This window comes from Phalacrocorax carbo, chromosome Z (genome assembly GCF_963921805.1).
Source record: "Phalacrocorax carbo chromosome Z, bPhaCar2.1, whole genome shotgun sequence".
Lineage (NCBI taxonomy): Eukaryota > Metazoa > Chordata > Aves > Suliformes > Phalacrocoracidae > Phalacrocorax > Phalacrocorax carbo.
This window is the reverse complement of record NC_087548.1, coordinates 2,096,958-2,111,253: the sequence shown is the minus strand read 5'-3', so window position 1 is coordinate 2,111,253 and position 14,296 is coordinate 2,096,958. Positions and strand designations below refer to the sequence as shown.

Genomic DNA, 14,296 nt, shown 5'->3' with positions numbered 1-14,296 from the left:
TCAAAGTCAACTCTAGGCCCTTTCATAGGTTTTACTTTGACCTGGAGCATCCCTGGAGGTAAACCCAGACTATATTCCTTCACTAGGCTTCTACTTTGTACCAGGCACCACATACGGTCTCACAGCAAGGTAGCACATCGGAGAGACCCGCTCTCAACCACTTTTGGAAACTCACCCTCCAATTTCAGCATAGGATTTGCTGAAAGAAGTCCAAGTATACAAATCATAAAATTAAAAGCTGGTTTTGCTCAATATTGACTTTTTTTTGCACCACGGCAGACACAAATTGAAAATGTCAGGTTTGAATAGATAAAAACTGGCTATAAAGGGTAAAAATGTTAGGTCACAAAGAAGCCTGAAAATAAATTGTCAGTATATTTTTCTGAAATTTGCATTTAAAATGTTTTCAGGCAGGTATGGAAACTCTAGGAGAAGCTTCAGCACAGGGTGTCACCTGGTAAGGAGGACTCAAAAAGGGTCAGGTTCAGTTTAAAAAACAAAAAAGTAAGGCTGGATGGGAAGTAGAGTTGGTGTTTTAGTTCTGCACTGAGCGCGTTGCTCTGTTTCAGCATGACTGTATGGTGGTACGGCCGTACTGCGGTGCTTTTTAATGGATCTCAGGGCATGTAGCACGTGGAGCGTCTGCCTTCTCCGCTGGCGGTGATTTCCAATGGCAAAGCCAGTGCCGGAGACGCAGCAGGCTGCTAGGCATAACCTACCGTAGCTATATATACACACATATATAGGCAACCGTTCCTATAGTCACGGTCCAGTCTTTCTCAGTACTTGTCCCACATCTTCTGCTGGTGAAGCAGATACCTGTGAAAGCAGCGCCAGGCTTGTCCCTGAATTTCTGCTTGCTTCTTTCCATGTAACGCCGCAGAGAGTCCAGAATTTGTTGGATGCTCTACATGCTGCTTTTGCGATGCTTCACGGCAGGAAAAAATTTATAGGAAATGTGGAAAAGCATTTTTCTGTTCCATAGAGCGGTGAACTTACCCCTTTCACAAGGATATAAAGGATCAGATCCTCTGCAGAGAGCCCTGCCTATCCCAGCAGTTAATGGGGAGATGTAAGTAAGCGTGACAGAGGAAGCGCAGCTACGCCGTATGTGGTGGGTGCCCACATATTCCTCAAACTACCACAGAAAAAGAAGAGGCCTGGGTCATCTTCCTTTTGTGCATCACGGTCCTCTGGGAACACTCTGCCCCTTTGCTAGGGTTTTCCTTGCTACGGCAGAACCGTCACGAGAATAATTCATTGCTCTTGTACAACCGGAACGGTGTTTGCAACCGATTGAGTGAATGATACTCCATGTAGACTTTAAAACAGGAAAGATTTCAACCGGTCTCGTGTAACTACTTACGGCGTGATGCCTGGCTGAAGCGTATCCCCAGGGCGGTGACCGTGCGTTGGGGTTGCAGCCGGAGCCTGTGGATTCCCCGTTGCTCCAGGCACGGCGGGGTTTTTCTGATTTGCTTTGAGCCAAGTCACTCACAAAACTGAAATGAGGTTAGCGTGTCTGTCGCAGACGGCAGGTATGCAGAGCGTGAGTTAAACACAGTCAGTCACTCCTAGTGCATAAATACTGTCTTTCGCCTGGGTAGGGGAAGTAAATGCACTGCATTTTCGTTCCTTAGGACCATAATATATAAGGAGAAATTCTCAGCCTTTTGTTTTATCTTCCATAAGCTTGTTGATATCTAAATTCGGTTTCCATTTTTACGTGACCTCGATGAATTCTAATAAGACAAAGTCCGAGGTCTTCACTCGCGTTTACTTGGCCTTTAGGCAACTCAGTTAAAGACGAGTCGATGGGGCCGGGTCTCACTGGTAACTGTACTCCACACGCAAGCATTAAGACAAACAAAGTCAAAGGTGCTAAAAGCTCATTTGCCTTAGAAATCATCAAAGCTAATTCTTTAATCGTCCTGAACCAATGCCTGCTGAAGTCAGTGGGAGCCTTTCAAATTACTCTGTGCTTTGGACAAGGCCCTCAGGGCCATCTCTGCCACAAATGCAATTCTTATTGAGTGACATGAATTAACTCTGTAGGTCATCTGTCTCTAATGCCGGCTCGTGGTTCTGGAGTTCAGGAAGCAAAATTCCCGTACGTGGCAGCAAAGCGTTGCTGGAGGGTGTGGGACAAGCATGGGGGTCTGGGCAGAGACACCGAGGTCTTTGGGCAGAAGGCGGTGGAGCTTTGAAGAGCCCAGATGTGGGGTCAGCTAGAAGGGACGGTACAACTGCTGCCGTCCTTAGAAGCAAAAAAGGAGAGTTTAGGGAGAACTTCAAAGGTTTCTTGGTCAGGGCAAATGTGTTCCCTGTTGCTGCAACTCCCCAGGAGAGCAGAGATCAGCTGCTGCAAGAAGGGGCTGCCACCGCGAAGGAGAAGGAGGCAGGAGATACCTCACCTCCGTTACTTCGTTCTTGCCCATGAGTGATGGATGGAGTTGAGCCTGTCCCACCCTGTGGAAGCTTTGGTTTGCAGTTGTCTGACAGAGGCTGAGAAATCCTGTTGATGAAATGAAAATAATGCTCCGAAGGTGCAAACTCTTGTTACCCGCGGGGCAAAAAGAGGAGCGTCGGCATCCGGAGAATCAAATCACACATCTCCCAAGAGAGCTCTTCTATCTGAAGTGGGTGCCAAGCCCATAAATGTGTCAGCTCTGTTGTTGTTTTAATCTGAAATCTATAATGGCAAACTAGGCAAAGAGAGATTAATTCATTGTGGCTTATCTTGCCTCAGTTTCCATTTGATAAAGCAATATTAAATTCTTTAGTCCTTATTTTGTCAATATAGGGCTCATCAATCGGTACGCGTTGCCATCGGAATTAGATGTTTGCAAGAGCAAAAAAATCTGATTTCTGCTTTTGCACTACAAATGTTTTATAGCATACCCTGTAAATGTTGATAAAAAGAGACTTACATGATTTTGAACAAACATTTAATGTTTACTGCTGTGGTGAGGCCAGTGGGAGGTCTCCTGTTCCCCATGCCCGGAGCAGGGCCAGCGACCATACCTAGGCTCCACAAACCACCCGTGGAGATCATCCAAAACAGACATCCACAGCTTTTGTTTCCAAATCTGGAGAAAAATAGTGGTCTGCATTGTTTTGCATCCAGTCTAGAGGTGCGTGGAAGGGTTTCCAAGGGATGCTGGGGGACTTTGCCTCTTCTTACCACTCTCTACAACTGCCTGAGAGGAGGTTGTAGTGAGGTGGGTGCTGGTCTCTGCTCCCAAGTCACCAGCGACAGGATGAGAGGGAACGGCCTCAAGCTGCGCCAGGGGAGGTTTAGGTTGGAGATGAGGGGAAATGTCTTCCCTGCCAGAGCGGTCAGGCCCTGGCACAGGCTGCCCAGAGAGGTGGGGGAGTCACCGTCCCTGGGGGGGTTCAAAGGACGTGCAGCCGTGGCCCTTGGGGCCATGGTTTAGGAGGCCTGGGGGTGTTGGGTTGATGGTTGGACTTGATGGTCCCAGAGGTCTTTTCCAACCTTAATGATTCTGTGATTCCATGATTCTATGATTCCGAAGAGGGGATGAACATGGGGTACTTGACCTCACACCTGCTGTTCTATACTTCGGTGCTCCACATCTTATGAGTTAACAGTGCACCACTTGTTTCAGCTTCCGGAGCAAGAGGGTCTAGTCATGCCTGGAATTTGCCGTTCTGCAGTTCAGCCTTTGTCGCGTTGGATCATTGCAGGCGTGTAGCTGTTTGCCCATTTGAAGCCTTCCCACGCTCTTTTTTTCTGGCTATGCTTTCCTGCGTGAAAACAGCTGCCGGTACATCTACAGCCTGATGTCAGCCCCAAAACAGTCACATCACCTCATACTCCGACTGCAGGAAACATCAAGTTTGCCTCTTTTTTTTTTCTGTTAAAGCTTTTGATGGCTCCGGGCTTCCGGTTCTGAAGCTATTTTGCAAACTCTGCATGTAGCAGTAGTGAAAGGATGAGCAGTTCAGATCATTTTCAAAGAGCTGCTTCCTAAACAAATAACGCAGTGGTCTGTAATGCTATTTGCTAGAGGTAAGAAATAAGAAGCATCCCATTTATCAGAATAACCCCTTCTGGGGAGAAAAAAACCTAGCCTTTTAAACTCTTGTCACCTGGCTATATTTACCAAGCAGGTGTAGGGACTCTTTCATAAGGTCCAAAAAATGGAAAGCATCTCAGAAGGCAAGGCGTGCTTGAAATGTAAAGAAGGAGGGTTTATTCCTCCATATTGATTGTGTTTCCTGCTCCGCTAAGAGTTGAGACAACTATCTCTGGATGCACTTGAAACAGAAGGGCCAGAAAGTCAGCAGGTGGTGTGGTGTCTGTTCACCTGATCTTGCATTTCTGCCCTTTATGCCCTTCTTGCATCTTTCCAAGAACTCTTCCAGTTTATACTTGCCGATAAGCAAACTTGCGAACACCCCTGCCTTCGCTGAGCTCTTCACCTGTCACCGGGACAACATGCTTATCTCCTTCATTATCAGATGCTGACTGTAGATGGGAAGAAGACACAAGTCCTCATGCTCTGACTTGTTTAAATGCTGATGGATGCAAACCTCAGCGATGACAGCTAATATTGTACATCCCAAAGTCGGCCATATAGCGCAGTCAACGGGGAGAGGTGGGTACCTTCAAAAACCAGCTTCTCCCATCCCAGATAAGCAGGATCTGTCATGGATGTGAGGTTTCCTTCTCTCATCACTGACCAAAGAGGGAATCTGTGAACGGCTGTGCACATGGAGATGGATCCTCACCTCGGTGCTGCCTGAAGTCAGCGTGTGACTCCTCCCAGTTGGGTGGCGAGTATGCAGTGTGGCCGCACAGCATGACCCATCTCAGGCTCAATTTGTTTCCATCTTCCAGGACAAAGAGCAGCCTCAGGAGTGATACTGAAGTGCATAACATGTATTATTCAACCTTCCTCTCTTCTGACTTTTATTTCTACCTTCCCAGAAGGTGATACTGAACTGGAACAAGGTGGTAGGAGAATCTTTTCTTCTTCTCGGATGTCTGGGTATCTGCTCTGGGCAGAAGCTCCTATCACCCCTTTCTTTTCAGCTGTCCTCCGTACTATGCTTTTATTCCGCTGTCTGAGCTTCCTTACTCCCCCAGGTTTCTAGGACGGCTTCAGGTCAGCAGCAGTCTTGGCCCCGAAGGCAACTTTCTATCTTCTTCTGTCTTCTGCTCTATCCTGGAACAGGTTTCCAAGTGCTCAGCGCCATAACTAACTCAGGGAGCTCAGCTTTTCCGTGGAAACAGAAGAGCGGCTTTTCTGATGGCGCCATATGCCTGACAGCTTGTGTTGGCTGTGAGAGCCAACGACTTGGTTTGCATGCTTGAACCTCCCTGGGGACACCCGTGGGGCAGGAAATATCACTTACTGTCTCTGCTGTCTCATATGGGAATATTACTCAGCTTATTTTCTCTGGAATTTAGACTGTTTAAGGCAAAATAAAGCAACAGGGGTAGCACAAGGCCATGTCTAGTTCAGAGGAGCCAGGCGATATAACAGCAAGCATCATTCCCCCTCCAGCTCTCCAGCTCAGGTAGTTGCTTTCAGTGAGCGTTTTGCAAAGAGAGGGCATTCCCTCAGCGTCTACCGACGTGCCCGTACCGTGCCGGGGTACCTGGAGTTTGCAAATAAGGAAGCTGCTTGAGTAAAGCATGAAAAAGGGAAGATATTTACACCAAAATGACAACAGAATTATTTTTTCCTTTGGCCAATTTCTGAGTGCTGGAGACCTGAAAGGATGAAGAACTGTTGTTGTCAATGACAACTTGATTTTTTTTTTGCCTTGACAAGACCAAGTTGAAATGTTTATTTCATAAAATGGCACCTGAGATACAGTTTTGCTTCTTCAGAGAAACACATGAGTTACTGAAACATTTGAAAAACAGACCTGGGGGAAAACAGAAGTTAAAGAGAGAAGGGAGAGGTGAGAAATGATATGTAGGTTCGTATGGATGCAGGTTTTGGTACCTCTGAAAGTGTGTTACCGCCTTTAATACAACTCATTAAACAAGTAGGAAAATCAAGTTTAAAGAGTGTTGAACCTCCATTAAAAAAGGCAGTTCTCAAAGTAACAGCTGATTAGTCAAGATTTTATAATGGCTTGTTCCAAAAGGTGGAATAATTTTAAAATTTAAAATTTTAAATTTAAAATTTAAAATTTAAAATTTTAAAAGCTCCCCTGGAAACTGGTGGAAGTTGAAGAGGCAGTCCATTGTCTGACCCCAGAAAATCCCAGATGAGATCTAGATGTATCTGTCGAGTTATGCCCACCTTGTACGTGACTTTCTGGCTGACGCGGAGGGTTTACATCTAAACTCGGTGGGACAGGAGTTTTGTGCTTGTCTTCTCTAAGACAAGAAACCCTCCTGTGGATTTGGGAAGGAGGTGGAGAGCAACAGCAGCAGCGAGTACAGTGTGAAGCACCGAGGGTAGTAAAGGTATTGAAGATGGAAGCACACAGGTTAGCTTAATTTTAAAATCAGATTATTATAAAAGTAGCCAAATCCTGAGGCCTTGAAAACGAATGAAGCAATAGCCTCAAAGTAGCAATGGTCTTGCACATCATTTAAGTTTTTTTTAAGGGGAAATATAACCTGAACTGTGGCCAAGTGAAAGCTAGAGGTACAAATGATTCACGGAGATGTGTTGGCTTGGAACAGAGCAGGGGAAATCCTTAGGGGTAGGGACCTAGCCTTTAACATATAAAACTTTGCAATGCATCAGAGATTTACCTCCCATCTCCTGAGTGCTTAGATTTCCATGTTTATCCAAATATTGAATACTGTTTGTATGTCTTAATAGCAGAACAGAGCCGAATTGCCATAAATTCCATCTTGGCTATCCCCAACAAACAGTGTTGTTGAAATCCTGGTTGTTAAGAGTTATTTGCTTTCCTGTCTCTTATCAGTGAAATTGCCTCTAATCAGCCTTTTGAAAGCATTACCCTCAGGGAGTAAAACTGGAAGACTCTGCTGCCTTGGGATGGTTTTAAAACATAAATCATTTCAGAAACATTTCTAGCCCAAGAACCCCCCAAGATGGACAACATAGCCCAAACCTTTCCCTGGTTGTTGCCTCCGTGTTGCAGCGATCCCAAATAAACGGCCCCTCCAGGTGCCAGTCACCATAGTAGAGCCAGAAATTAAATGGGCAGCCGTTTACACTTTTACAATGAAAATGTCATGTATAATGCCTTGAAAAGTGCTCTTATATGAATTAAAGAAGTACTAAACTTCAGAGTCAGGCATGCTGGGTTAGTTTTTTTTACGTCTCAGATACCCTGACTAAATTTTCCTATGCGTTATGGCCCTGCTAAGATGTTTCAGTGTGGTCTAAATATAAAAAATAGTTAACATTTAGCAATCTCCCGTGGAGATACCCGGTTTCCTAAGCACAATATAACCCCGGGGTCACAATGTATTCACGCTGCAGTGTGGTACCATGAGTAGGACTGCTTTAGAGTGTCACCTTGGTAAACAGAATTGCTACACACCTTACATTTATCTCTATTTTGTCTGCTTTTACAGCTAAACATTTTGCAACCTTGCTTTCTTGGGATGAAGTTGTTGTAGCTGTGCAATTATGCTGATTGAAAAGATGATTACATTGAAGTCTCTTCTGATGATAATCATCTTCCATTTATTTAGGGCCATTCATCACAAAATACTTTCCAAATTGGTAGGCAAAGTTACGCACGTGAATTTCTCTGCAATCCACAGAAATACAAGTACCTCTGGAGAGGAATATGGCGGTTGTTTAACAGTGCACAGCAGCAACAAACTGCAGGAAAGTGAGAAAATATGGGGTTTTTTGCTAACCTGCCAAGAGATCAGACGTAGCCGGTGGTTGTTTGATGTAGAAGTTATCTGCAATAATCCCTGGTAATTTCCTGCCCTGCACTAAGTTTTCAGAAGTTTTACATAATCCCTCCGCCAACCGAAACCCACCCTCAGGTCTGACCTGAGCACGCTGTTGGCATAAGGTTGGTCTTTGCCAGAAGAGCGGCTTTGACCCCAAACTATGTAAGACATGGACTTTGCTCAGTCCCATGCCAGTAGAGGCAAAGAGGAGCTTGGTAGGACTTCGCCAACCTTTGCGATTCGCCTTCTGTCGGCCAAGAGGAAGCAGAGATGGGGCTCTTGGCAGAAGCATGGACGTACCATCACAGCTATTTAGCCCAAAGCTGATAAATAAGAGAAAATAAAGCAGAGGAGAAGCTGAACACCTCGAATTTTACTGTATGAATTTGGAGTGCGAATGTTACCTCGACAGCCAAGACGCTTTTGGAATAATAATCATATCCCTTCTTTTTTCTTATTTTTATGTCAGGGTTAGAAAAGAAGCAATCTTTTTTAAAAAAACGAGCAGTTGTGGAGTTGTATTTCCACAACCGTGTTGCCACAAAGTGGGAAAATAAATTACAGAAAGCTTGCTTAATAGCGGTGGAACACCACCTGGCAAGTGGAGAACGTGTCCGTGATTTTCCGTAGAGCACCGTCCCTCTGCCGCAGTTCCGGCCGCTTGTGTGCAAAAGCAGCTGTCTGAATTATTCCCGCCACCCATGGAGGGGGCACCGGCAGATGCTGCCATCCCATCTTAGTTTGTCACTCTAACGAGCACATCTGGACGAGGGGAAGAAAAAAAACAAACCAACAGAACAAGTCAAGCTGCTCAAAGCGCTGAAATTCAGCGCGCTTTCCAAAGCCTGCCTTGATGACAGATTTTCTCCAGCACGTATGGGATGACTTTTTCCTGCACTGTTTAATGGTTTAAATGTTGCCAAGAAACAAACTTGACTTTGCTGGTTTACCTGTCACGCCGTGTCTGATGCATTTTTTTTCCACCAACAGGTCGTCATGGGGACGGGTCCTACTGGCCGGTGGACACCAACCTGATTGACAGGAGCAGTCTGAACGGTAAATACAGGCTCCAACCAGCCATGCTCCGTAATTAAGTGCCGTTTTAGTGATAACCTCCTACTTTTCTTCTCTTTATTGCGCTCTCGCTCCTCTCTGTCATGGGTTGGAGGCCACCCAACATGCCCACGGGCTGCATGCTTGCTGTTTTGAAGGGAAGAGTTATCTCTGCTGTTGAAAAATCTCATCCTTGTGCAAAAATACCTGCTGCGAACCAGACAGTAGTTTTACCCAGAAATGTTAACAAAACATAGGGTGGGGACACTATGCATTTGTTTTGTCTTTCTTAAAGCTGATCCCCAAACTACCCATCAGATTTCCAGCTGATGCAGGACTCCCAAAAGTGTGTCGCTGGGTGTGATAATCCCATCGCAAGAGAAGCTTTAGATAGCTCTCGGGCCATGGGAACGCCTTTAAAAAAAATAACAGCTTAAAAAGAATTGTAAACTGCATTTTATATTAACATATTTCAGTTTAAGCTTCCTGCAGAAAATACCATTTTTTAAATTAATTAATCCTGCTCTGAAATAGGAAGACTTGAGAGGAAACCCTATGGATTAATGACAATTAACTGAACCTAATCAGTGCCAGCTGGGGTATAGACACGCTATCAATAGCTTCGTACCCCTGACCCCATCTCTGTTACCTAACGAAGGATTGTCATCTCACATTATTGAATGAAACAACAGAGAAGAGTCCCTCAAATGTGGTATCAAGTGAGGTTTGAAAGTACAAAATAATTACAAGGCACATAGCTGATTAACTCACGCTGATTATTTTCCTCAGTCGAGACAAGGAGGGAATGCAAAATTTTGTTACCTTTTTCTGTCCTACTTTGCTGCAGCCAGTGCAGCACTGTTTTAAGCTTTTCTCCTTCCCTTTACAGTAGTTAATCATAAATACAGGAAAACTGACTTTTGAGAAGTAAAGAGAGCTTCCAGGGCCTGCAACAAAGGGTAGGGAGAGGAAACAATGTGTTTTTCTTGAGAGTTGCTGTATTTTATGTGGTATATTCCTTCAATGCCTTTTACTCAGCATGGAAAAAGAAACCAAACTCCAAAATCTCTGAGATTCCTGTACTAGACCACTGTAATGCTGAAAGGCTAGCACTCGCAGCTGCTTGTCTTATTCAATGGCCTGAAAAAGCCATGAGAAAAGGACAAATTGTTTAAATAGCATAATTAGTTAAGTAAAGAAAGGATATTAGGTCAGAAAATCAAGGCAGAATATTACAATTAAATTACATCTATCGCTAACTAAAACTGTTATTTGGAAAGATTTTCCCTTTTTTTCCTTGCACATTCAGTTATACTAAAAGCAAAATGAAGCCCCGGACAAGTATTGTTTAGTTTATACGTGCGCCATCGTGGAGATGAAGCCGTATGAAGACCCTTGAGTTACTTTCCTTTCGAAATCTTGGACACGCTCTAGCTCAGCTCTTCCCTTTGCTTCCCATTGCACCAAGTATTTACGTTTTCTCCAAGCTTAAGTGGAAAGATATTTTGAGGTTGGCGAGTTTGTAATCCTACAGGATGCCTGTAAGATCGCCTTAGAAGACAGAGCAAAAGGATTGCTCACTGTTTCGTGCAGGTCTCTGTAACATATGGCCCGACACTGAGCTGGGCCTTACCCATGAAGATGATAAAAATATGAGCTACGCTATTCCCAGTGCAATATTGAAAATAGAGTTGAAAACAAGGGACCAGTGTGAAGTAACCGCCTTAAGTCACTTTGACTGGGACTTCACACCAAAAATGATGCTATTTTCAGTCCCAGTCTTGCTGCTGTGTTGAAATGAAGGAAGCTCATCACTTCAAAGGATTGAGCCCTTAACCTGCTCAAGTGTTGCATCAGGATGTGGTCAGCACAGCTGTAAAAGAAATATCACTAAGGTTGGAAAAGACCATCAAGTCCAACCACCAAAACACCACCACTGTGTCTCCTAAACCATGTCCCCAAGTCCCACGGCTACACGTCCTTTGAACCCCCCCAGGGACGGTGACTCCCCCACCTCTCTGGGCAGCCTGTGCCAGGGCCTGACCGCTCTGGCAGGGAAGGCATTTCCCCTCATCTCCAACCTAAACCTCCCCTGACGCAGCCTGAGGCCGTTCCCTCTCGCCCTGTCCCTGGTGACTTGGGAGCAGAGACCAGCCCCCCCCTCACTCCAGCCCCTCTCAGGCAGCTGCAGAGAGCGAGGGCTCCCCTCAGCCCCCTCTGCTCCAGGCTAAACCCCCCCAGCCCCCTCAGCCGCCCCCCAGCACACTTGTGCTCCAGACCCTGCCCCAGCCCCGCTGCCCTTCTCTGGACACGCTCCAGCCCCTCCAGGCCCTTCTTGTCCCGAGGGGCCCAAACCTGAGCCCAGCACTCGAGGTGGGGCCTCCCCAGGGCCGAGCACAGCATATAATCATAGAATCATAGAATCGTTAAGGTTGGAAAAGACCCTTAAGATCATCGAGTCCAACCGCTAATCTATCGCTGCCAAGGCCACCACTAAACCATACCCTCAAGCGCCGTGTCTCCCCTTCTTTTAAATACCTCCAGGGATGGAGACTCCACCACCTCCCTGGGCAGCCTGTGCCAGGGCCTGACTGTGGGGTGAATGCAGTACTGACAAATGCGTCGGCCATTCAGGTTGGCTGATACATGAGATATGTGTTTGCCTGTAAATACTATGAAAGACTCTACAGGCCATAAAGAAAAAAAAAATCCATAGTCCCTGTATTTCCATTTTCAGCTGATAATAACAAAAATGAGCTGAGAGTTATTGACTCCCAGCATCAGGTTATTAACACCCAGAAAATGCAAAGCCGTTACTTCTTAAATATTTTCCTGTTTGCTGTACTGCTGAAATGCAGCGAGACATAAATTTCAGCTCTTTATGACACCCTTCTGTACCCTCCGTCTGCTTTTTCAGAGGAATTCATGCCCCCTGACAGGCTTTATGTGTTTTATTTTATTGGCGACTCTTAAAGAGGGAGGGGAGCCAATCCAGCGCTAACCATCCCCTCGTTGTCTGTCTGTCCTTCAGAGCCGCCCATCGGGCAGATGCACCCTCCCCACGGCAGCGTCACGCCCCAGAAGAACAGCAACCTCCTCGTCGTCATCGTCGTCACCGTCGGCGTCATCACCGTGGTGGTGGTGGTGGTGGTGGCCGTCATCTGCACCAGGCGCTCCTCGGCACAGCAGAGGAAGTATGTTCTCAAATCACGGGATGGGAGGAAAAGGCAGCGACGCTCAGCTTCAAAATAGATACGGGCCATAACGTTTGTACTGTGGGGGAGACGTGGGGTCTGGGGTTGATCTGCGATTTGGGTCTGGATCGCTTGTAGTTTTTGGAGGTGTGGGCTTGGGGAAGCGGGTCATTTGTGGTGAGTGTCCCCTGTCCCCCAGGCTGCAGGGTAAACCATGGAGAATAAGTACCCCTGACATGACCAGCCTTGAAAAATAAGTGTGCCATGCACAGCGCTCTGTTGTTTATATTGCCAGGTATAATTCAGACATAGGAAAGAATCAATTCCATTGATTTAAAGGAAAAAAAAAAAGGAAGTATTTGTCTGTGCCTGGTGATGCTGTCAGACTTTCCGACTCCGCAGCCCTGCACAGCTGAGAAACAGGGACAGCCCTGCTCGCTTGCTAACCTTTGTGAGGATGTTACCCTCTCCAGACAGTCTGTCTCCAAAAGTTTTCCAGTAAAAAGCATCAACGGCTGTTGGTCCAGATAATTCTCATATACCTGAAAAAAAAAAAAAAAGGAAGTCTGTAGGGGGAAAAAAGTCTTTAGGATTCTTCTTAAAGACTATAAAACGGCAGCAGCGTAAAGCACAAAGTTTTTCAATTTTTTCTGAGAAATTAGAGGTGGGGTTGAAACAGAGCTGGGCTTGATGCGTTTAATTAAATGAAAACTAGAATACTATTCATTATTTTACTGTTACCTCATTGTATTATTATACCATTGCGAAAGACTGAACGTGGGAAAGTTTAGTGACAGCTTGTCCACAAGAGTGGTGGATGTCTGCACTAAGGGCAAGGCACTATTCCACTGATTTAAACTGATGCTTAAAAAAGTGTGGCACGAGGAAAGGAGGGATGGTCAGAGGCCCGAACGGCTCCCATGTGCGCTGAAATCAGCGTTGGGCTGGGCGAGCGCGGGCAGATGGAGCTTGTAGTGTTTTACAGTCCCCAGGGGAAGTCCTTTCTCTAAAGATGGATATTTGAGGGTAGATTTTTTTAAATAAGAAAGCTCTCATTTAGGCAGAAAAGTAAGGGTGCATGCTTCTAGGAGTGCTGGGGTGGCTGAATGATAGCTGATTTGAAAATCTGCTTCTATTTTGAGTCCTAACACCTGAAAATCAGGCCGTCATGTGAAGGCAGTGGAAATTCTTTTGAGTGGTGTTTGGTGAATCAAGGCTAAAGCTCCCTTGAGTTTCTAACAGAGAAAAGGGAATTACAAGAAAGAGAAACAAATAGATTCATCTATCCAGTATTAGGGGGTCTAAAACTTAAATTAATCAGCTTTGACCTCCTCTATAGCCCCTGGGGAGGAACAGGAGCATTTGAAGAATCATTCGTCTTATCTTAAGACATCAGAAGATTTGCCATCTGGAGACGCTTATTGCCGTCCATCGACTAAAACAAAAATGTGAAGCTGACAGATTTGGATTTGCTGTTTAACTTCTAAATGTCTATACTATGGGCGGGTGAATCGCACCCAAGTTACCCTAAACCAACCCTTCTCTACCGAAAGTGGGGGAAACGTAGGGCCGTAAAAATTAAACAGTGGATCTTAAATTTAACACAACAGGAAAAAACCGTGAACTTCTTCAAAGCAGAGGTTGTGGGTGGGAATTGCTTTGTTTCTGACCTGCCTGGGGAGATGCACACCGTGGTACAAAGGGTTTAGATTCAGGCTTTTATTGGCAGCCGGTTCTTAGTTTAAAATCACAGGTGAACTACCGAGCGAAAGGGCTGCAGCAAGGGTAAAGGCCAGGTCTCGTTGGATAATGCATGTGTCCTTCCCCAGAGCAAAAACTTGCAGGTGATGGAATAATCTCCTGTAAGCCTTCAGTGGAGGAAAGTCATATTTCTTAAGTTAATTAAAACTTGGCTGAACGTAGCACAAGAAAGCATATTATACAGAATAACCTGGTACTGACCTAGGCAGCTTAGCAGGTATTTTCTGTCTCTGCCATCTAGGGGAGAATGAAATATCAGCCGTACAAAACCTGTGAAAATTTGACACCGGTAAAAAAAAATATGGGAGAAAAATGCGAGTAAAGATTCAGGTGCAATAGCTTACCCAGTTGTGCATAAGGGGAACATAGGGTCTTCTGCAGTAACTGAGATCCATATCCTCACCGTAATTACATC

General features: G+C 45.5%; 1 protein-coding gene across 1 annotated transcript in view; it reads left to right on the top strand.

The window, feature by feature from the left end:
* DCC (DCC netrin 1 receptor) overlaps positions 1 to 14,296 on the top strand; it is a 607,752-nt gene that overhangs the window by 550,001 nt on the left and 43,455 nt on the right. Inside the window, exons 22-23 of the mRNA XM_064438237.1 lie at positions 8,864 to 8,929; positions 11,958 to 12,120. Coding sequence (XP_064294307.1) covers positions 8,864 to 8,929; positions 11,958 to 12,120 — 229 coding nt within the window. The remainder of the gene's footprint in view (positions 1 to 8,863; positions 8,930 to 11,957; positions 12,121 to 14,296) is intronic.